Here is a 24,447-nt window from a genome sequence, read left to right as displayed (position 1 = left end):
TTTGGAAGGTTGAATTTGGATGCTGAATACAGGGTTGAAGACAGGATTCTTGGAAGTGTGCAGGAACAGGGATCTTGGGGTCCACGTACATAGATCCCTCAAAGTTGCCACCCAGGTTGATAGGGTTGTTAAGAAGGCGTATGGTGTGTTGGCTTTGATTAACAGGGGGATTGAGTTTAAGAGCCGCGAGGTTTTGCTGCAGCTTTATAAAACCCTAGTTAGACCACACTCGGAATAGTGTGTCCAGTTCTGGTCGCCTCATTATAGGAAGGATGTGAATGCTTTGGAGAGTAGAGAGGAGATTTACCAGGATGCTGCCTGGACTGGAGGGCATGTCTTATGAAGAAAGGTTGAGGGAGCTCGGACTTTTCTCACTGGAGCGAAGAAGGCAGAGAGGTGACTTGATAGAGGTGTACAAGGTAATGAGAGGCATGGATAGAGTGGATAGCCAGAGACTTTTCCCCAGGGTGGAAATGCCTGTCACAAGGGGACATCATTTTAAGGTGATTGGAGGAAGGTATAGGGGAGATGTCAGAGGTAGGTACTTTGCACAGAGTGGTGGGTGTGTGGAATGCACTGCCAGCAGAGGTGGTGGAGTCTGCGTCATTAGGAACATTTAAGCAACTCTTAGACAGGCACATGGACAGCAGTAAATTGAAGGGGTATAGGTTAGGTTGATCTTCTATTAAGATAAATGGTCGGCACAACATCGTGGGCTGAAGGGCCTGTACTGTGCTGTACTGTTCTATATTCTATGTTAACTGCTTTTACACAAACTCCGAGATCCCGCCACCGATTTTCATAGTTATTTCAACTTGCATTCCACAGACTGCAGTAAAATCTGTCAAACCTGAAGATCACTTCTTACATTGTTCTGATGTCTCCACTGTCTATCTTTACTGAACAAACTGTGTTCTGTTCTAACACCTTTTTACCTTGGAAACATCTCTTCATTTCTCTGGTTTCCTTAGCTAGCTGCCGTCCAAACCTGAACTTTTACTCCATTGTACGGCTTTTCTTCTAGCAAAGCTGAGAGAGATCCTCCCTCTAGCCTTCCAAACCAACTGCTTCTAGCAGAGCTGCGAGAGCTACCTTCTCTCCCACTATCTATCTTCAACTGCAATCCAATTAGTTAAACTAAAACTTAAAAGCTTCTCTACCCTAGAAGGCCCCAATTGTTAAGCAACCACTGCTGGTTTATGTATTCACACCGCAGCCCCCCTCTAAGCACAATAGAAACACAGTTGGAACTTAACCAGCCCCCACACATACAAACACCTTTGTCCAGCATGAATCTAACTATCTGTTTTACCGTTGCAGGCACTTAAACCCACTGAAAGCTATACCTTATTTCTAATGTTTACCAATACAAATGTAAATCGCTTAAAACTACTTTTGTTTTCCGAACTCTGTGTTTTTAAAAAAAGACAAAATAAACTCTCGGTCATATCAACATTTAAAAACAAAATGTTCCATGGGATACTAAGAGGTATATATACTTTGGAAAAGTCTTCTGTTCTGGAGCTAATCCATAATTTGTGGGGGTGGGGGTGGTTCTTATTTCTCTTGGGCCGTTCCCATCTGTTCTTTCTGGCACCCAATTATACCACCTTTCATTTTTTCTCCTTTTTTGGTACTTTTCTCCAAAGTTCTTCACTCTGCCACCCTACATTCCCCTACCGTCTATGTTTCGCGTGGCTACATTATCCAAACATACTGGGTCAGCTTCCACAAATATTTGTGCCAACTCTCTTGACCCCATTTGCGAATTCTGTGGTGTCAGACTGCTTGTCCAACATCCATAAAATCTTAGAAAATTGACAGCACCAAGGACACCTAGGTGCCCTTTCTATTCCCACCTTCCCGCACCCGATCCATTGCCCTGTAGCTTGGAGCATTTGAGGTGCACACCCAAGTACTTTTGAAGAGTTTAGGGCCTCTGCCTCCACCACAACTTGTGCAGTGACTCCCAGACTCCCACTACCCTCTGTGTAAAAAAAAAAAAAAAAAAGAAAAAAAAAAAACGTTCTTCCTCTTGAATCTATGTCCCCTAATTCTAGAATTCTCACCTATCCAATCTCCCCTCGTGCTACACTTTCCTAACCCTGGCAACCTTCTTGTAAACCACCTCTGCACTCTCTGCAGAGCAATAACGTCCTTCTTGTAATGTGGTGACCAGGACTGCACACCGTATTCCAGTTGTGGCCTAACCAGTGTTTTCTACAATTCCAACATTATATCCTTTTATATTCTATCCCTCTACTAGTGAAGAAGAGCATTCCATATGCGTTCTTAACCTTGTTTCCTTGAAACTGCTGTCTTTACGGACTTGTGTACTTGTCCACGAAGATCTCTCACTTCATCTACCCCTCTTAGTATGTTTCATTCATTATGTACACCCTATAACTGTTTGAACTCCCTAAATGCATGACCCCTCACTTCTGTGTTAAATTCCATCTGTCACTTTATTGGCCACTCCACCAACCCATCCATATCGTTCTGGAGTCTTGGACCCACAATTTCTTCCATTAAGTAGAGGACAGACTGAAGTCATCCATGAGATGTGAGTATTACTGGAAAAGCCAGAATTTGTTGCCCATCCCTAATTGCCCGTGAGAATGTGGTGCTGAACCGCAGCCTTGAATTGCTGCAAACAGTGTAATATAGGTAATGGTGCTCTCAGGAAGGGAGTTCAAGCTTTTGACCTCTCAAAAGTGAAGGAATAGCTACATAGTTCCAGGTCAGGATGGTGTGTGCCTTGGAAGGGAACTTGCAGTTGATGGTGTTCCCATTTAGCTGATGCCCTTAACCTTCAAGGTGATCAGAGATCACATATTTGAACAGTGATATCAAAGGAGGCTTGTCAAGTTGTGTCGTGTAGATGGTCGCCACTGCTGTCAGTAGTGGAGGGAGTGAATATTTTAAGGTCATGGATGGGCTGCTGATCAAATGGGCTGCTCTGTCTTAATGGTGTTGAGCTCCATGTGTTGGAACTGCACTGGAACAGGCAAATGGAGAGAATTCACCACACTCATGACTTAGAGTCATAGGATTTACAGTGAAGAAGGAGGCCATTTGGCCCATCAAGTCGGCACCAGCCCTTGGAAAGAGCACTCTACCCAATCCCCCTATCCCCCTATCCCCGTAACCCCACCCTACCTTTTTTTCTCTTTTGGACACTGAAGGCAATTTAGCATGGCCAATCCACCTGACCTGCACATCTTTGGACTGTGGGAGGAAACCGGAGCACCCAGAGGAAACCCACACAGACATGGGGAGAACATGCAGACTCCGCACAGACAGTGACCCGAGCCGGGAATTGAACCTGGGACGCCGGAGCTGTGAAGCAACTGTGCTAACCACAGCGCAACTGTGCTGCCCTCGGGCTGAGGGCACTTGTTCCCTCGGCGATAGAATGTTGTTGAATGTCAAGCAGCAATCGTTAGATTTCTGTTGGAGAAGGTTATTGACTGGCAGCTGTGTGGCATGAATATTACTTGCCACATATCAGACAAATTTACTTGGATGTTGCCCAGGTCTTGCTGCATTTGAGGACAGACTGCTTTGGTTTTTGAGGCTTTGGAAATGCAACTGATCACTGCAATTATCAGTGAACCTTCCAATTAATGACCTAATGGATGAAAAGTTATTAAAGATGGTTGGGCCTAGGACACCTTGGGTCACCGCTGCAGATCCTGTTCTCTTCCCTGGCCACTATCTCTACATGTATCAGAATGTTTGTGTTATTGCTGTCCAATGTGACCCCACAATGATCTTTCAACCCCATGCTCCCTACAACACAGCGTGTCTAATTCCACCTAAGTAACTTTGTCTGCCACTGCATCAGTCATTTCCTGAAACTCTTGTCCATTCATCCATGCCGTTGTCATCTCCAAAGCTCCTGTGGCCATCCTCCACCTGGAACCTTTTATTCTGTTCCTTCAGCTCTATCTCTTGTGTATTCCTTGCACCTTCCATCCACTATTGACAGCCATCTTGTTCTCATGTCCTGCACTTTCTTCTCAAAATCCCTCTGTCTCCAATATTTTTCTGAGACCTTCCTCAAAACCCACCTCTTTGATCAAGCTTTTCAATATATGTCATTTGACTTGGTGTCCATTTGTCCTTTTATCACAACTTTGAAAAGCCGCTTGAGATGATAACCAACTTAAAGGTGATTATAAATGGAGGTTATCTATGTTTACCCATTAACCTGTGTTCATTCTGTTTGGGAGGTTGGTATGGTTTGTCCTGGGAAAACCTCCCATTAAAATTCTTTCTCATAGATTCTGGTATTTGAACTCTGTCATATCATTGCTGCAGCTTCTATAACTCATTTTAAGCATTAAACTGTTAACAACCGGTGTTGGACTGGGGTGAGCACAATAAGTCTTACAACGCCAGGTTAAAGTCCAACAGTTTGTTTTGAATCACTAGCTAGAAATTCACCTGAGGAAGGACCAGTGCTCCGAAAGCTAGTGATTCGAAACAAACCTGTTGGACTTTAACCTGGTGGTGTAACACCAAATAAGTTCACTTATGTTAAATTATGTTTTGAACTGCTGTTGAGGTTTGAGTAGAGTGTTTTAAAAAAAACAGTCTTCATCTTTTTTACTCTGCAGAATGTAAAGCATGTTATCACAGGTGCTGCTTTAAGTCAGATCAGTGTCCCCGGTGTGACCGGTTGCAGGCACGTAAAGAACTCCTTGCCAAACAGACTATAGAACTGTACTTGGAGTCTGAGGGTGACGAGGAGGAGAGTTCACAGAGTACAAGTTATGACTAACCAAGAAGAAGACCGCAGAAGTTGACAAAACCACTTGAAATTTTGGTTTGAAGAAGAGTTGATTCATGCACTTTTTATTCGAACTGGCACTATAGCCTACACCTATGCTACATATCTATAATGAAGATGCTATCTATTGCCTTCCAAGAACAGAAATTTAGTGATTGTGTCTTTCTCATCAAATAGTTAATAACGCTTCATTTGTCCTTTTTGTTGAACAATTTTGTTTATTTAAAAGTTTTTAAGAGTATCTTTTTACATGAATGTCTAACGAGCTCTTTTTGGGAGGGGAGGAGACTGCCCAATCCTGGTATTGTGTGTATTATAACAGACACCATTCATCCCTTTTGCTACAGGGTGCATTCCAGGAATGGTCGACATTCATGCCAAAGTGAGCAAGTTTTCAGTCAGCTGAACCGAGTTTGGTTTGTCATACATGCATCTGCTTCCTTCCAGGTTCTTACCATTCTGGTTGAAGGCAGATACATAGAGATCTTGAAGAGACAACTAAAATAATGTCTATAAACAAAAATTCTCACCTTTTGGTATTGGGTGTTCTAATTTGTTTGCAGTACTTAATTGTCACTATGGCATTGATACCTTATCGATGCTGCAGTGATCTGATCATTTAGGACTAGGTACTACAATGTTGAATGATGCCAAAGAGAGTCTTTAGTGTTCCATTCATCAAATTTTCACAACTAATATTTTTGGGATACTGCAGGTTTAACTGCATAAAGCCAATTTATGTTACTGCCCTATTTGAGCTGCTAACATGTACTTTGTCCAATAAATAAGACTTGCCAAGAATGTGTAGATTTATTTTAATTTTAGATTCTGTAGGATAGCGAAAGGATTATTAAAGAAATAAGTTTTGGCGTGAATTTAACAGTTTTTTTTTTTTTGTTTACTAGCTGTCAGAACCTAGCATTTAAAGTATCGTACAGCCAGGTTATTAGTGAAGTGGGGTGGTTGGAGGAGTCTCCTGATACTCTTTTTCGTGATCAGACTATTTCATCGTACTGTCATCGGGATAATGAACTGTAATGTATTCAACAAATCCCATATACACTGCACTGGTTTCTAGCAAGAGATATGCATATCTACTATTTTAGACTCTTTATATTATAGCAATGGACAGATTGTAAAAGTGATTGTAAAGTGAGATACCTTCAGGAAGCATTGCTGTTGTTGTGATGTGTTTGGTATAATTCTCTGCTGTTTTATTTTGTTGCACGATGGTTACTCTGTTCAGCTTTACTCGCTACTGTGCAGTGAATAGTTTGGAAATTAATTAGGGCAAGCTTGGTATACAAAATAAAATGGACTTGGGATTTGACAGAATGGAGCAGATGGAGCAAAAGCTAGTATATTGAGGTTTTGTATTTGTATGTTTAGGATCTGGATAAAGCCAATTAAAATCCATATACTAATGCAGAAAAACCTGTCTCTTCACCACAATGCCGGAAGGTTTGGTGTTTAATTGTAATGTGATGTCTTAACTCAGGTGGAGGAAAAACTGGTCAGTATTGTGCCTGTATCAGATACTCTTGGCTGAACACAGAAGGGTGGTATTGTGATTGAAGTTATAGACGTGATTGTTTACCAAGCGTTTATGACTAATCTAAACAAAAAATATTGCCTTTGAAAAATTTCATAACTGTGTGAAATCTACCTTAGTTTTGACCTAACATGCTTATTGCAGAGTTCTAAAATTCCAAACGAGTTGTTTCTAAAACAATTTATCATGTGAGAATGGTGTTGCTGTGAGGTTTGTAAAACCTCATCATTTCAATTATCTTCAACTTGATATTTCAGGGACTCTCACTTTTGTTTGGACCATTCTCATTGCTACAGCAAACCTTTTTAATTGTTCACGCTTTATACATAACAACGTTTAGGTTTATTGCAATCCAATTAAAAAACACATTCTTGTCTATTCCATTATTATGATGAAGATAAATATTGGACACCAATGTAAAAAGACATATGCAATCGAATTATGAAGTTTTGATATAGACTCACCATCTTTAAGATTCCCATTTCCTGAAGAGGATTGGATTTGTATGTGTGAATTACACAATTGAAGAGGCTCAGACGATATATTAACATGAAGCCTGAGTTTTGTAAGGCGTCTGAATCTCAGTTGAGTGATCCAGCGCTTCTTAAATCTCATTTTAATCTTTGCTGCAGGGTCTTTGGTGCTGTCGTGTTCTATTGGATGGTGGATCATACATTTGTTGTGTGAGCTAATTTGCCAAAAGCACTCTGCTTGCATCAAAAATCGTGGACATTGAGTTAGCAATTCTTTTTTAAAAATATATTAATTTTTCCAATCAACGGGCAATTTAGCATAGCCAATCCACCTACCCTGCACATCCTTGGGCTGTGGGGGTGCAACCCACGCAGTCACTGGGAGAATGTGCAAACTTCAAACGGACAGTGACCCGGGGCTGGGTTCGAACCCGGGTCCTCAGTGCCATGAAGCAATAGTGCTAACCACTGTGCCGCCCTAGAGGGAGCAGTTCTTGCATTAATAACCATTTTTCTATCGGAATTCCGTTGGAAATAGTATCAAAGATATATAATCAAAAACAGTAGAAATAACTATTAATTTATGTTTGCAGAAGGTAGAAATAAGACAAATTGTGTAAAGATGGTCACTGATTTATATTGCTGTGATTGTGGCTGATAACTAATATTTCCTAGACCTGATTTCCTAGATCCTGATGGGCAGTTAGGCAAGTGCATGAAGTGATATGATAAGAGCCAGCACATGAAAACGTAATCCCTGATGGTGTTTTTACCTGATTTCATCCAGAGTAACAGTGAGGGTGCTGCAATGCTTTTCGTATTCCTCGAACTGGGAAGGAAAATGCTGACTGTGGATTTCACTGCATGTGGATATTTGAAAGCAGGATTGTCTGTGATGGATTTAATGGTGTGAATATCCACCAGATTGTTTCATGATAAACAGCTATTGCCTTGTAGTAACAGTTGTCGCATAGGCAGCAGTGAATGCAACCACTGCTTGGAAAATAGGAGTATGGTGATCAATAAGAACATTTCTTCTCAGTTATATAAATGCATGCATTTTTTCTTCCAAATTTCTCTCCCTAAAGATTGGCTTTTTCCAAGGGATTATCTCCATTACTTTGCTGTGGCCTTTATTCATATGTGAGCCACATAAATGTTTGTCACAAGCTATTTGATAGTGGGACGCCTTGTCCACAGAAATAGCCCTGGAAGAGTTTGCTGTTTAACAATTGAGAATGGAAAAATCCAGATATTTCTTCTACCTCATCATCCAACAGATTAGTGTCCAAAAAGGTTAGTTGGGGTTACTGGGTTACAGCAATAGGGTGGAGGCGTGGGTTTAAGTAGGGTGGTCTTTCCAAGAACTTGTGCAGACTTGATAGGCCGAATGGCCTCCTTCAGCACTAGATTCTATGATCTATGAATAATGCTGTGATATTATCAATATCTATGATCAATATTGCCATTCTTTCACTGCCACTGGGTTAAAAATCCTGGAACTCCTTCCTAATAGCAATGTTGTACCTGATCACATGGACTTTTAGGTGTTGAAGAAGGTGACTCACTGCCACCCTCTTGAGGGCAATTGGGAATTGGCAATAAATGCTGGCCTAACCACATTCCATGAAAGAATACATTAGAAAAAACTGAAGTCTCCAATGCTTATGATTTACATTCTGACGCACATTTTCATATTAATCTATTACAGAAAATGTACCATCTTAGAATATTGTGAACTTGTCTCCTTTCTCTCTCCCCCTCTCCCCCCCCCCCCCCCTTCAAAAAAAATCTTAAAATCATTAATGCTACATATTTGAGCCGGGAACATGAAGGGAGGTCCTTTATTTTGTGTTCAGGAAATGTAACCAGCCCGCTTTTCCTCTGTGCCATTGCGTTTGTAGCATATGCAATTTGAACAAGAAATATAGGCTGAGATAGGATGAGTTTGATTTTGAACATTCCTGTTTTTACAGCATGTGCACCGCACCATTTTTCCACCTTCCCCAAATCAGTTAATCATTCTGTGCTATCTTTTTCAAAGGAGATTGTGATACTAATTACTTTTCATCATTGTGAAATGTTGTAAATTACGCCCCCCCCCCCATGATTTCAGAAAGTTAATATTAAAAAGTTGTAATTTTTCATTCAGACAATATAAAACACCATTAAAATAATTTTGTGCTACAGATTTCCCATCATCTGATTACACTTTATAAATTTTCGAGAAGTTTGGGGAATAAAAATCAATTATGCCCTCGCGAGTGTGTTATCTTTGTAAGCTGGGAGGAATGAAGTGCATTAATTAAGTTTTTGAAATGGCTGATTGGTACAGTTGCTAATAGCTATCAGAGTTTAATATTATGGTGTCTAGCTATCTTGGGGCAGAATGTGAACGTGTGTAATATTGTAACAGTTCATTGATCTTCGGCTCAAAGTAATGTATACTGCAGTAAACGAAAGATCAGGATGTTTGGAAAATAGTTCTCCATTTTCTCAAATGTCTTGAGACATGTTGCTGAATGTAAATATACAAATAGGGTGCAAATGCCTTATGTTAGTGATTTATTCCTTTTTTCTGCAGGGGAGTTAAATATTCACATTTTAATTTTTAAACTGAAGATGTGGAAAAATAAACTGCTAAACAACTAAAAAGTGCTCATGTTCAAAAACTATTTAACAATTTATATCATCAATTCCTCTGTCTAAATGTTTTCAAACGTTGGTGTCTTATTGGGATGGCATACAACCTAGTAGAGAAGAAAGTTATTTCCTTGAAGAGCATTAAAAATCACCAAGTGGTCCAACAATGAGTCTTGGGGAGATAACCTATATATCCTGTCCGCTTTTCAGTTTGTATTCTTTTCCATGCAAAGCTGCTAAAATCTTATTTCACTGGTTGGCAGATCAAATGCAGATGAATGACAAATCTATGTGGTGCTAGTTCTCCTGAGCTGATTCTTTTCTTTCAATGTTGGGTTACTTCAAAATTATACATTCAAAGGTCGCTACTTATTTGTTAAGCACTATGGTCTATATGTTTGCATATTGAGTATTTGGTTTTGTTTGGTTTGTGGCAGCTTTGGAGACTGCTTCAAGAAGATCATTTATTTTAAAAAATTTAAAACTGGAAGAGGCAACATTACAGGAATTTGCTGATATATATTTGTTTGTATTTTCTATGAATAAAATGTATAGAACTGTAATTGTTAAAACAAGTTGAGAAATATTCTGACTAGCATGACGTGAATTCATGGACCAGAAAATCACACTGTATATATTAAGTAGCAGACATTCTACTGCCCGTTTTGCACCCTCACTGAAGTTAAATTTCAACCCTAAGACTACTTTTTGATGATTTAGCTTTATGGAATGCAGCAAACCAAACTCAATTCCATCAGATGTATGTAAAAATAGTACAAATTCTTCTGAAACATGGATATTGCATTATTCATAGAAGTCTGTGGTTTTGAGAAGCGGGTTAATGCATTTTCACTGACTAGTTTAGTAGAAAGCCCCATTTAATCAAGGTGTAATATTCTAATGTAGTGTATATCTGGAAATGTGTGCTATAGAACTAATTTCATTAATGCGATGCATCATTCCTAGTTAAATGCATTAAATTCTGGCTTAAGCATACAAGTCCTGAAACATTTGCAGGATTTTAAAAGCTTTTTGTTGTGTTTTATGCTTCCTTAAATTTAAGTAGAAGTGTGCTATTCTGAATGTCCTAAAGTTGAAGGCAAAAAAAAATTTGAAACTGAAAAAGCAAAGCACTGACATTGACTGTATATATGCGTCCTTAAATTTAAATAGAAGTGTGCTCATTCTGAATGTCCTAAAGTTGAAGGCAAAAAAATAATTTGAAACTGAAAAAGCAAAGCACTGACTATTTAAACTGTATATATGTGTCAATTTGTAAACAGTCCTATTCTGACAAATCTCGTGTTTAGAACTGGAAATGAGAACATTATATTGTTACATGGTAACTATATTCAATAACCCATCCACAATAAAACAAACTACTTTCAAATGTGTTGTGGCTTTTTTTTTTTAAATTAAGGACAACGAACTTGGAGTACCATTTTCAATCTTCAATTGAGTTTATTACACAAGAGAAATCAAACAGTGCATTTTTGTAACATTACAATCCAACCTAGTTTCTGTCTAATTTGAATGGCTGTTTTTATCTTTAAGGATCTACAATTATCTGAAGTGTGGTTGCTGTTGTAATACAGGAACAACTGCCAATTTAGGTGAGCAAGGTCCAATGTTTTATGGCAAGCTTTTTCTTGGCTGCTTTCAAAAAGACAAAAAGCATGTGCAGAAGGCACAAATTCTAATTATCGTCCCTGAAATACAAAAATAGATATTGAACAATATGGGTTTTATTTAAATGATCTGATATTCACAATTGTCATCATTATTTACAATGCTTAGATCGATTTCTTGAAGCACAAAAATTACTTCAATTACCCTTGCTAATTCTCTGGAATGGGCCATATTTTGTTACCATAAGATTCACATGTCCAACAACAAATTATATAACCCATTTAACATAGCAAAAAACTTCACAGGAACATTACATTTTGACACCAAAGCACAAAAGGAACTATTAGGACAAATGACCAGAAGCATGGAGAAAGAGGTGGAAAGTTTTGGGGCTTGGCTGCTGAAGGCATCACTGCCAATGGTGGAGCAGTGGAAAGTTGGTGCTGAAGAGGCCAGAGAGAGTGATGATTTCTGATTTCTGGAGAGATTCGGGAGCAATAGACTGGCTAGCTAACACAAAATAGTTTGCAAAATGAGTCTTTTCTTGTTGGCAGACTGACGACTGGTGTGTGTTAGGAAATAGAGATCTAAACTGAACTGGACAAGCCATATAAATACTGTGGCTACCAGAGCAGGTCAAAAGCTAGGAAGCCGGAGGCGAGTAACTCTCACCACCTGACTCCCCAAAGCCTGTCCACCATCTAAAAGGTACAAGTAATGGAATACTCCACTTGCCTGGATGAGTGCAGCTCCAACAACACTCAAGAAGCTCGACACCATCCAGGACATAGCCTGCTTGATTGCTACACTTTCCCCAAATATTCAATCCCTCCACCACTGAACAGTGGTAGCAATACGTACCATCTACAAGATGCATTGCAGGATATTCAAGGTTCCTTAGGCAGCACCTTCCAAAGCTATGACCAGTACCATCTAGAAGGATGAGAGCAGATACATGGGAATACCACCTGGAGGTTCCCCTCCAAGTCAATCACCATCCCAACTTGGAAATATATTGCCTTTCACTGTTGCTGGGCCAAATTCCTGGAATTCCCCCCCCTAATAGCATTTGCGGTGTATTTACACCTTTGGGATTGCAGTGGCTCAAGACGACAGCTCACCACCATTTTCTAAAGGGCAATTAGGGATGGTCAATAAATGCTGGTCTAGCCAGTGAAGCCCACATGCCATAAAATCTTTTTTTTAAATCAGATCAGCCATGATAGCTGAATGGTATACTAATTTGTATGATTACAGAGATAAGTAGGGATGAGGCTATGGAGGGAATGAAAACCAGGACAAGAATTTCAAGATTGAGGTATTGCTTAACCAGGAGCCAATCGAAGTCAATGAGTACAGGGTGATGGGTGAACAGGACATGAGTGAGTAAAGGCACAGGCAGCTGAATTGTGGATGACCTCAACACGATAGATAATTTCAAGAATGCTGGATTCTTGCCAGTGAATGCATGCTGCAATTTGTTATACCATGAGAAATCTCTTGACACACCTGTTAATATATTAGCAAATGCCGAGAGCATAGTTGCAAGATCAAACTATTTATGTATAACTGATTACAGTTACCTTCACTTGCACTGTGTTGCTCTGTCATTTAATACTAAAATCTAAGGGAACTGGTAATCTGAAAGAAAAATAGAAAATGCTGCAAGCCTGGTAATACTTGTAAAGTAAAAAGCCAGCTTCATGAAATGAAAATCGCTTATTGGCACAAGTAAGCTTCAAATCCAGTTACTGTGAAAAGCCCCTAGTCACCACATTCCGGCACCTGTTCGGGAAGGCTGGTACGGGAATTGAACCGTGCTGCTGGCCTGCCTTGGTTTGCTTTAAAAGCCAGCTCTTTAGCCTTGTGCTAAACCGGCCCCTGGTGGCAGCAAAAATCATCCTCAGTGAATAGCACTGGTAGCTCTACCAGAAGGTGAGAACCTTCTCACCATCCTATTAAGAATGGTGGGTGGACTCTTGAAATTGGAAAATCCCAGTTAGCTTCCCACAAGGGGCGGAGTTCATGCTTTTAGGTGTATCACCTTCGAAGAAACGAGTAAGATGCATTGTTCAATTTGAACCACCATAGTGTGCTCTGGCATTGTAATGTACTACTAATAATTCTACACAGCAAGTGACTGCAGTCTGTGGTTCTTAAAATGGCTTAGAAATTACTGGAAATATGAAAATGAGTTCACAATATCTATCGAGTCGGGATGAGTGTCAAAAGAGTCAATTTTGACAAAGTCATCCACACTCGAAACGTTAGCTCCCCTTTCTATCCACAATTGCTGTTTGACCTGCTGAGATGGTCCAGTATTTTCTGTTTTTGTTCCAGATTCCACCATCCACAGTAATTTGCTTTTATCACAGTATCTATCAATTACTAGAGTATAAAAACCTAGTAATTGATGGAGAAATAATCTATGGGTTGTGAAAGCATCAGAAATTGCTGGACGATTTGCATTGTTTGACTGTTAGTGAACTCACCAGTAACCTCACTATTGGTGTTAAGAAATGGTTGGATTTACACCTTAATTACAAATGAATCTTGCAGCCATTGAAGGCTGGTATTTGATGTGATAAGGACCATGTTCATGCTGAGAATTATGTTCCTGATATATTATTTGTGGAGATCCAGAAAGGAACAATGGCAACTAGACTCTCCCTCCAAATTGTAAATTGTTATTGGTGGTGTTGCTCGTTTTATCCTTAGTTTATTTGCTCTAATTCTGTCACCTTTGCTCTTGAGTCGCCAGGTATCTTTCTGATACCGCCACGTGGTTCAAGTCCGAGTAATAATTAATAATGCAACACACCGCTTAGTAAGAGTTAAATCAACGCTCATTTATTATATATAGCAATTAATACCTGTACAATAATTCTACTTCTAAACTACTACCTACCACTAACAGGCCAATACTTAACTTTGGAAATGGCCCAACAGGTCAGGGAAACGAATGGCCTTTCGAATGGGTTCTGAGCCTGCGGGATTCAAAAGCTGGTACAGGTCGATAGTCAGGAGTGTCTATCTGGGAGCGATTGTTGGAGTAAAACTTACAAAGAACAAAGAAATGTACAGCACAGGAACAGGCCCTTCAGCCCTCCAAGCCCGTGCCGACCATGCTGCCCGACTAAACTACAATCTTCTACACTTCCTGAGTCCGTATCCCTCTATTCCCATCCTATTCATGTATTTGTCAAGATGCCCCTTAAATGTCACTATCGTCCCTGCTTCCACCACCTCCTCCGGTAGCAAGTTCCAGGCAGCCACTACCCGCTGCGTAAAAAAACTTGCCTCGTACATCCACTCTAAACCTTGCCCCTCTCACCTTAAACCTATGCTGCCCCCTAGTAATTGACCCCTCTACCCCGGGGAAAAGCCTCTGACTATCCACTCTGTCTATGCCCCTCATAATTTTGTAGACCTTTATCAGGTCTCCCCTCAACCTCCTTCGTTCCAGTGAGAACAAACCGAGTTTATTTAACCGCTCCTCATAGCTAATGCCCTCCATACCAGGCAACATTCTGGTAAATCTCTTCTGCACCCTCTCTAAAGGTTCCACATCCTTCTGGTAGTGTGGCAACCAGAATTGAACACTATACTCCAAGTGTGGCCTAACTAACGTTCTATACAGCTGCAACATGACTTGCCAATTCTTATACTCAATGACCCGGCCAATGAAGGCAAGCATGCCGTATGCCTTCTTGACTACCTTCTTCACCTGTGTTGCCCCTTTCAGTGACCTGTGGACCTGTACTGCTAGATCTCTTTGACTTTCAATACTCTTGAGGGTTCTACCATTCACTGTATATTCCCTACCTGCATTAGACCTTCCAAAAGGCATTACCTCACATTTGTCCGGATTAAACTCCATCTGCCATCTCTCCGCCCAAGTCTCCAAACAATCTAAATCCTGTTGTATCCTCTGACAGTCCTCATCGCTATCCGCAATTCCACCAACCTTTGTGTCGTTTGCAAACTTACTAATCAGACCAGTTACATTTTCCTCCAAATCATTTATATATACTACAAACAGCAAAAGTCCCAGCACTGATCCCTGTGGAACACCACTGGTCACAGCCCTCCAATTAGAAAAGCACCCTTCCATTGCTACTCTCTACCTTCTATGACCTAACCAGTTCTGTATCCACCTTGCCAGTTCACCCCTGATCCTGTGTGACTTCACCTTTTGTACTAGTCTACCATGAGGGACCTTGTCAAAGGCCTTACTGAAGTCCATATAGACAACATCCACTGCCCTACCTGCATCAATCATCTTAGTGACCTCCTCGAAAAACTCTAAGAAAGTTAGTGAGACATGACCTCCCCTTCACAAAACCATGCTGCCTCTCACTAATACGTCCATTTGCTTCCAAATGGGAATAGATCCTGTCTCGAAGAATTCTCTCCAGTAATTTCCCTACCACTGAAGTAAGGCCCACCGGCCTGTAGTTCCCTGGATTATCCTTGCTACCCTTCTTAAACAGAGGAACAACATTGACTATTCTCCAGTCCTCTGGGACATCACCTGAAGACAGTGAGGATCCAAAGATTTCTGTCAAGGCCTCAGCAATTTCCTCTCCAGCCTCCTTCAGTATTCTGGGGTAGATCCCATCAGGCCCTGGGGACTTATCTACCTTAATATTTTTTAAGACACCCAACACCTTGTCTTTTTGGATCTCAATGTGACCCAGGCTATCTACACACCCTTCTCCAGACTCAAAATCTACCAATTTCTTCTCTTTGGTGAATACTGATGCAAAGTATTCATTTAGTACCTCGCCCATTTCCTCTGGCTCCACACATAGATTCCCTTGCCTATCTTTCAGTGGGCCAACCCTTTCCCTGGCTACCCTCTTGCTTTTTATGTACGTGTAAAAAGCCTTGGGATTTTCCTTAACCCTATTTGCCAATGACTTTTTGTGACCCCTTCTAGCCCTCCTGACTCCTTGCTTAAGTTCCTTCCTACTTTCCTTATATTCCACACAGGCTTCGTCTGTTCCCAGCCTTTTAGCCCTGACAAATGCCTCCTTTTTCTTTTTGACAAGGCCTACAATATCTCTCGTTATCCAAGCTTCCCGAAAATTGCCGTATTTATCCTTCTTCCTCACAGGAACATGCCGGTCCTGAATTCCTTTCGACTGGCACTTGAAAGCCTCCCACATGTCAGATGTTGATTTGCCCTCAAACATCCGCCCCCAATCTATGTTCTTCAGTTCCCGCCTAATATTGTTATAATTAGCCTTCCCCCAATTTAGCACATTCATCCTAGGACCACTCTTATCCTTGTCCACCAGCACTTTAAAACTTACTGAATTGTGGTCACTGTTCCCGAAATGCTCCCCTACTGAAACATCTACCACCTGGCCGGGCTCATTCCCCAATACCAGGTCCACCGCCCCTTCCCTAGTTGGACTGTCCACATATTGTTTTAAGAAGCCCTCCTGGATGCTCCTTACAAACTCCACACCCGTCTAAGCCCCTGGCACTAAGTGAGTCCCAGTCAATATTGGGGAAGTTGAAGTCTCCCATCACCACAACCCTGTTGTTTTTACTCTTTTCCAAAATCTGTCTACCTATCTGCTCCTCTATCTCCCGCTGGCTGTTGGGAGGCCTGTAGTAAACCCCCAACATTGTGACTGCACCCTTCTTATTCCTGATCTCTACCCATATAGCCTCACTGCCCTCTGAGGTGTCCTCCCGCAGTACAGCTGTGATATTCTCCCTAACCAGTAGCGCAACTCCGCCACCCCTTTTACATCCCCCTCTATCCCGCCTGAAACATCTAAATCCTGGAACGTTTAGCTGCCAATCCTGCCCTTCCCTCAACCAGGTCTCTGTAATGGCAACAACATCATAGTTCCAAGTACTAATCCAAGCTCTAAGTTCATCTGCCTTACCCGTAATACTTCTTGCATTAAAACATATGCACATCAGGCCACCAGACCCGCTGTGTTCTGCAACTTCTGCTCTGCCTCAGAGACATACTGGCCCTATTCCCTAGTTCTCCCTCAATGCTCTCACCTTCTGACCTATTGCTCCCATGCCCACCCCCCTGCCATACGAGTTTAAACCCTCCCGTGTGACACTAGCAAACCTCGCAGCCAGGATATTTATGCCTCTCCAGTTTCTATGCAACCCGTCCTTATATAGGTCACACCTGCCCCAGAAGAGCTCCCAGTGGTCCAGATAACGGAAACCCTCCCTCCTACACCAGCTGTTTAGCCACGTGTTTAGCTGCTCTATCTTCCTATTTCTAGCCTCACTGGCACGTGGCACAGGGAGTAATCCCGAGATTACAACCCTAGAGGTCCTGTCTTTTAACTTTCTGCCTAGCTCCCTGAACTCTTGCTGCAGGACCTCATGCCTCTTCCTGCCTATGTCGTTAGTACCAATATGTACAACGACCTCTGCCTGTTTGCCCTCCCCCTTCAGGATGCCCTCTACCCGTTCGGAGACATCCTGGACCCTGGCACCAGGGAGGCAACATACCATCCTGGAGTCTCTTTCACGTCCACAGAAGCGCCTATCTGTGCCCCTGACTATAGAGTCCCCTATTACTATTGCTCTTCTGCGCTTTGACCCTCCCTTCTGAACATCAGAGCCAGCCGTGGTGCCACTGCTCTGGCTGCTGCTGTTTTCCCCTGATAGGCTATCCCCCCCGACAGTATCCAAAGGGGTATACCTGTTCGAGAGGGGGACAACCACAGGGGATTCCTGCACTGACTGCCTGCCCTTTCTGGTGGTCACCCATTTCTCTGCCTGCACCTTGGGTGTGACCACATTTATATAACTGCGATCTATGATGCTTTCCGCCACCTGCATGCTCCTAAGTGCATCCAATTGCTGCTCCAACCGAACCATGCGGTCTGTGAGGAGCTCCAGTTGGGTGCACTTTCTGCAGATGAAGCCATCCGGGATGCTGGAAGCCTCCCGGACCTGCCACATCTCACAGTCAGAGCACTGCACCTCTCTAACTGACATTGCGTCAATTAATTACAATTAAAAGTTTAAAATTTTAAAAAAATATTTTTAATTTTTTTTAAAGTTACTGTTAACTATCTGTTTCCTAGCGCTAGATTTCTAATATAAATGCGAAAGCTAAATATAGTACTCTCCGATCTCTGGCTTAGATACCCCTCTAAATTATAATTAAGTAATTATGTTTAATTAGTTACCAATGCTTAATTTTTTTAATTTAGTGTAGATTCCCAACCAGCCACTCAGGTCACAGCTTTTCTGTGATGTCACTTCAGTTTCCCCCCGACACACACAATTTGAAAAAGGTATAAAAGTAAAAATGAGTAAAAATCACTTCCTTACCTTCTTACCTTCTGAGTGTCTTAGATGTTCTCAGGTTCTCTCCCTGACAGAGACTGCTCCTTCTCCTCCGAACGGCTCCCGAAACTAGGCCACGATCTTTTAAAATATCCGCTCTGACTCGCGTCTCCCGTCCTTTTAAAATCTCCCGCGCTTTTTAAATCTCCCGGCTTTCTCTCCACTCGCACTGTTTTCAATGTCCCGGCTTTCTCTCCACTCGCGCTGTTTTCAATGTCCCGGTTTTCTCTCCACTCGCGCTGTTTTCACTGTCCCGGCTCTCTCTCCACTCGCGCTGTTTTCACTGTCCCGGCTCTCTCTCCTCTCGCGCTGTTTTCAATGTCCCGGTTTTCTCTCCACTCGCGCTGTTTTGAATGTCCCGGCTCTCTCTCCTCTCGCGCTGTTTTCAATGTCCCGGCTCTCTCTCCTCCCGCGCTGTTTTCATTGTCCCGGCTTTCTCTCCTCCCGCGCTGTTTTCACTTTGCCGGCTCTCTCTCCTCCCGCGCTGTTTTCAATGTCCCGGCTCTCTCTCCTCCCGCGCTGTTTTCACTGTCACAGCTCACTCTCTCCTCCCGCGCTGTTTTCGATGTCCCGGTTTTCTCTCCTCCCGCGCTGTTTTCAATGTCCCGGCTCTCTCTCCTCTCGCGCTGTTTTCACTGTCCCGGCTCTCACTCCTCCTGCGCTGTTTTCAATGTCCCGGCTCTCTCTCCTCCCGCGCTGTTTTCAATGTCCCGGCTCTCTCTCCTCTCGCGCTGTTTTCAATGTCCCGGCTCTCTCTCCTCCCGCGCTGTTTTCACTCTCCCTGCTCTCTCTCCTCCTGCGCTGTTTTCAATGTCCCGGCTCTCTCTCCTCCCGCGCTGTTTTCACTGTCCCGGCTCTCTCTCCTCCCGCGCTGTTTTCACTGTCCCGGCTCTCTCTCCTCCCGCGCTGTTTTCACTGTCCCGGCTCTCTCTCCTCTCGCGCTGTTTTCAATGTCCCGGCTCTCTCTCCTCCCGCTCTGTTTTCAATGTCCCAGCTCACTCTCTCCTCTCGCGCTGTTTTCATTGTCCCGGCTTTCTCTCCACTTGCGCTGTTTTCAATGTCCCGGCTCTCTCTCCTCCTGCGCTGTTTTCAATGTCCCGGCTTTCTCTCCTCCCGCGCTGTTTTCACTGTCCCGGCTCTCACTCCTCCCGCGCTGTTTTCAATGTCCCGGCTCACTCTCCACTCGCGCTGTTTTCAATGTCCCGGCTTTCTCTCCTCTCGCGCTGTTTTCAATGTCCCGGTTTTCTCTCCTCTCGCGCTGTTTTCAATGTCCCGGCTCACTCTCCTCCCGCGCTGTTTTCAATCCCGGCTCACTCTCCACTCGCGCTGTTTTCAATGTCCCGGCTTTCTCTCCACTCGCGCTGTTTTCAATGTCCCGGCTCACTCTCCTCTCGCGCTGTTTTCAATGTCTTCTTGCAGCAAGGGTCTCGAAGGGTGCGGAGAGGAGGAGAAGGGTGCTGCAGCCGGGAGGAGAAGAAGGCTCGAGTTGAACTTGGCCCCTATTCTTATAGTCCCCAGGGGCTTCCCGCCTCTCGGGGCGGACCTTGTACCTGGTTCCAAGTGATTGGACTTGGTCCCAATCACTTGGTTCGATATGCTCCAATACTGGAGTGATTCCTTGATCGAGGGGTGGTCATTTATCTCTCTTTGTGTCAGCTCCTGCTGGCGCCGAAAGGTCTGGGTCGGCTTTGTGTTGCTAATGTGTAGCAATTGTTCCCGGGGATGGCTGATTAATATGCAGATGGCTGGGTTGTTGTGATGTTGATGGCTGCAGGTATCGGTCTGGACTGACTTCCCCAGAGGCGAATACACTTTTTTACCTGCAGCTGTCTGTTTGAGTCCTGTTGGCTGATTTTCCCATCAGCCTCTTCCGTTCGCCATTTTAAATCGGGGTTTGACCATTCTAATCGGGAGTCAGCCATTTTACATGGCTACAGTGTTTTTCAACTTATTTTAAAAAATGTTTATTTTCTCTTTCTCCCAATCCAACCTTTCCATTCTCACATTCGGCTCTGTGAGGATACAATTTTTCCTGTGAGCTGTGGCTCATTGGTTGCATACTAACTTCTGAGTCACAAGTTCAAGTCGCACTCTGGGGCTTGAGCACCAAGCTTAAGTGTAGAACTTGACAAGTGCTGCATTGTCGTACGGTACTGTCCTTTTGGTGAGGCGTTAAAGCAAGGCCATATCTGCCTACTAGGGTGGATATAAAAGATCCTGTGGCACAATTTCAAAGAGCAGGTAAGTTATTCCACTGTCCTAGCCTGCAATCAAACTCTCAAACAGAATTTCTGTCATTGGATATTTGCAGTGCATCCATTGGCTATTATATTTCCTACATTATAAAAAGGAGGCAGAAGCTGCACTGTGGGAAGATTTCATTTGCTGGGCAGAAGGCAGGCTCACCATCCTATTAAGAAGGGTGGGTGGACTCTTGAAATTGGAAAATCCCAGTTAGCTTCCCACAAGGGGCGGGTATTCCTGGCACCCTCCAAACCCAGCTCTGAGAAAATGGTCAGCAGGGATGGAGGAGATGGTGATGGAGCTGGGGAACTTTCATGATGGCCAATGGTGTTAAATTCTACGCTCCTCATTTAGGGACTAAAATTCTCACCTGATTTTCTTTCGTCATTTGCACTGCCTAGCTTTAAAATTAATTGGTTAAGATCCCAGATACCCTATTTACATCACCATGCCATTTTCAATTATTTCCTCATTCTATGGTAACTCCATGGACTTGGGCAGGGACAGTAGTATAGGACCTCAATAGGAATATCTCGGCAGTGTGATATCCTATGCATCACAGTACAGACACTCCATACCCATTCAATGCAATGTCACCATTGGGGTGTGGTGAAGATTGCAGGAAGCAGCAAGAGAGAACCAATAGACATTGGTCAACAGTAGGAGAAATAGATTCTGGAATATTGCTCTACTGCCTTTAGAGATCAGGGAGATTCATTCAGAACATTTTACAAGAATGAATACGTGGGGTAAGGTGTATGAAACATGGGTAGGGTAGATGTGAAGAAAGTTTGTGATTATTCAAATGGACTTTTCTTATTCTGCATGCACTTGTCCTGAATTTAAAAAGACAAAACCCCAAAATATGCAATCTTTATGAAAACATACACATTGACCTACAGTGGTATTGCAAGCTTCTTGTGATTGTATTCTCTTTCAAACTGGCCAACGTCAAATTTCCTCTTGCAGCCACTATAATTCATGTAGTGAATCTTGCCAAAGACAGATCACTCTGCCCAGCCTTGGTCGTGAACCACATGCAGCCTATGAGTCAGTCACAGGTAATTAGGAATGGATTAAAAACATTTATGGGTGAACTGAACAGCTTTGGTTCATCAGTAAAATGCATTTCTGGGCACGATTCACTTGTAGAAACCTTTTAAGGTCATCAGCGATGATCTTGTGTAGGATTTCACTACCGTTGCCAATGGGAAGATTCTATTCCTGATCAGAGTTTGACGTGATGAAAAGCAATGCAGGTGAGGGCTATAATGTGGGTGCAGCATGACTTTTAGACCAGAACCCGTTTCTCTTGTGCTTGTACTCTAATTTCAAGCCACTGAAATTTCGGGATCAGATGGGAAGAGGGGCATTTCCTCGGGAACCCGTCTTCATCACGTGAACATGAAATGCATTGCTTAAAGCATCCAGGCCATTGTCAGATATAATTGCCATCGGTGTAGCTTTGAGCATATAGATGCAATGTAACCTCATGAGCAGATCCACTTTCAAGGTGTTGGCTGACTTTGCCCATATTTCAGGTTTTCTTGCATATTGTAGGAATTTATGAACGCTCTCACAAAGCTATTGGGCTGTACTTTAAATTGACAGAGTGAGGAGCTCCTTCATCACCAGGACATTTCACCCCCTAGCAACAGTAAAGGACAGCCTGAATCAACAAGGATTCCTCTACTTGCAATCTTGATGTAAAGAAAGGAGGAATTGAAGAACAGACGAGAGCAATGGTGTGAGGCAGCAACAAAAGGGAAGAGGCCACCCTGCTTTTACCTTCCACAATGACTCCACAAACTCCTGGGATACTTTTGAGTTCTTCCTTCAAAGAAATGTGCGACTTGCTGCACGTTATGCTGCAGCCCAGATTGAGTCAGTGAGCAGCTCTGCCAAAAGCTGTCAAAGTCAGTAACGGTCTCCTTTCATAGAATCATAAAATCTCTACAGTGCAGAAGGAGGCCATTCGGCCCGTGGAGTCTGCACTGACCCTAGGAAAGAGTATCCCACCTGGCCCACACCTCCACCTTATCCCTGTAACCCAGTAACCCCACTTAACCTTTTGGAAACTAAGAGGCAATTTAGCATAGCCAATCCACCTAAATTGCACATCTTTGGACTGTGGGAGGAAACCCACGCAGACACGGGGAGACGTGCAAACTCCATACTAGCAGCCACCTGAGGCCAGAATTGAACCCAGGTCCCTGGCGCTGTGATACAGCAGTGCTAACCACTGGGCAATATTGAAATTAGGGGATTGTGCCACTTCAGGTAGACTGCATAGGTCACTGATGCCATCTTTAGCAGAGTTGAGGAATTTATTTGTTTTGTGATGACTACTGAGAATTAACAATGGCAGGGGCCATTCAGTCCTAACATTTTGCTAGGTTCCCAAATTTCAGGTGGCAATACATACGACCCACATGTTATAACCTGCCCATATCCTATTGGCTGGGGACAATTGGTTACCCCAGGACTCTTGGGGAATATGAGCTTCCCCAATGAGGGGGACAGAGCAATCATTAAGCTTTCAGCTGCATAAATGGAGCTGGCCAGTGTGGTACTGGCTAGAGCGAGATCCAGTAGTGAACTATTTATATTGTAGATATTTTTGTAAATAAAGTTACTTTCTGTTTGACTCTGCATCTCCTGCTGGATTCTTTGTGGCCTTCACAAAACTGACGCTGAGGGTTAACATTGGATAGCTGTCTATGCTGCTGAAGCCACCTCCCTGGAATTTTGTTGGTTACAGTTTGGAGGCTTTCTGTTCTGTTGCACCATGCCTCTTCGGATGTTTGGATGTATTTGATGCTGCTGGAGGATTGGAACCAATACACTCAAAGAATGTGTTACTACTTACGGGCGAATAACAGCACCGAAAACAACCACCAGGTGGTTATTTTGCTAACCGCCCGTGGTGCGCATACGTTTGGGGTGATGAGCTTTGCATACCCAGCCGCACCTGGCACTGAAACGTTTGAGCTTCTGACTTTAGTAGGTCGACATTTTAACCCAACCCCGTTCGTGATGGTCCAACGTTACCAGTTTAACACTGCGGAGAGGGTAGTGATATGCATAAACATGTAAATACGTTTGACCTCCGACCACTAGGTGGCAGGCAAACTATACCATGTGACACTGCAACCTAGGGGGAGTCTGTAGGAGAAGTCATGGTAGTTAGTTGTGTTTGTGATTGTTCCAGTTTGTTAGTATTAGTTTCCAACCCATAGTTTGCTTTACAATAATAAATTTGACTAGTCTAGAACTAGATGTTCTTTGGTACACTGACTTAATCATTGTCACAGTCCTCAAACATAACATGGTACCAGAAGTAGTGATCAAAAACTGAAGATCTGAAGTGTGAAAATTTGAAGGACATCAATTCGGAAATGGTGCCAAAAAGAACAAACGGGGAACATCAAAAGTAATCTCTGAAAATGCTAAACCAGTAAAAGAAGATGATGGAAATTTTGAAAACGCCTGAACATCTTTGAGTAACAGGTAATGTAGATGGCAATTGGCGCACATTCAAACAATAGTTCATGCTGGATATGGCAGCCTTAGGATTACAAGCACAGCCAGATGAATGAAAAATAGCGTTGTTGCTAACAGTAGCAGGCCCCCAGGCGATAGAGATTTACAACACATTTGTTTTTGAGTGGGAAGAAGATAGTGAAAGCTTTGATGCCATCATTAAGAAGTTTGATGAGTTTATTTAAAGATGGGACTTTTGCGAGCTTGGGAGCATTGGAGGAAAA

At 42.8% G+C, this 24,447-nt stretch overlaps 1 protein-coding gene across 4 annotated transcripts in view; it reads left to right on the top strand.

Moving 5' to 3' along the window:
- The window catches only part of LOC140389715 (run domain Beclin-1-interacting and cysteine-rich domain-containing protein-like), a 111,396-nt gene extending 100,543 nt beyond the window's left edge, over nt 1-10,853 (top strand). For 3 of the 4 annotated variants that reach the window (XM_072474155.1, XM_072474156.1, XM_072474157.1), the window contains one exon: nt 4,623-10,853. In XM_072474155.1, coding sequence (XP_072330256.1) covers nt 4,623-4,786 — 164 coding nt within the window. In that variant the 3' untranslated portion in view covers nt 4,787-10,853. Of the gene's footprint in view, nt 1-828; nt 2,848-4,622 lie in introns of those variants that run through there. The other variant, XM_072474158.1, reaches the window with a different exon arrangement.
- The last annotated feature ends 13,594 nt before the right edge of the window (nt 10,854-24,447 follow it).

This window comes from Scyliorhinus torazame, chromosome 14 (assembly GCF_047496885.1).
Source record: "Scyliorhinus torazame isolate Kashiwa2021f chromosome 14, sScyTor2.1, whole genome shotgun sequence".
Lineage (NCBI taxonomy): Eukaryota > Metazoa > Chordata > Chondrichthyes > Carcharhiniformes > Scyliorhinidae > Scyliorhinus > Scyliorhinus torazame.
The sequence above is the reverse complement of the archived record's forward strand: the minus strand, read 5'-3'. Positions and strand labels throughout refer to the sequence as shown.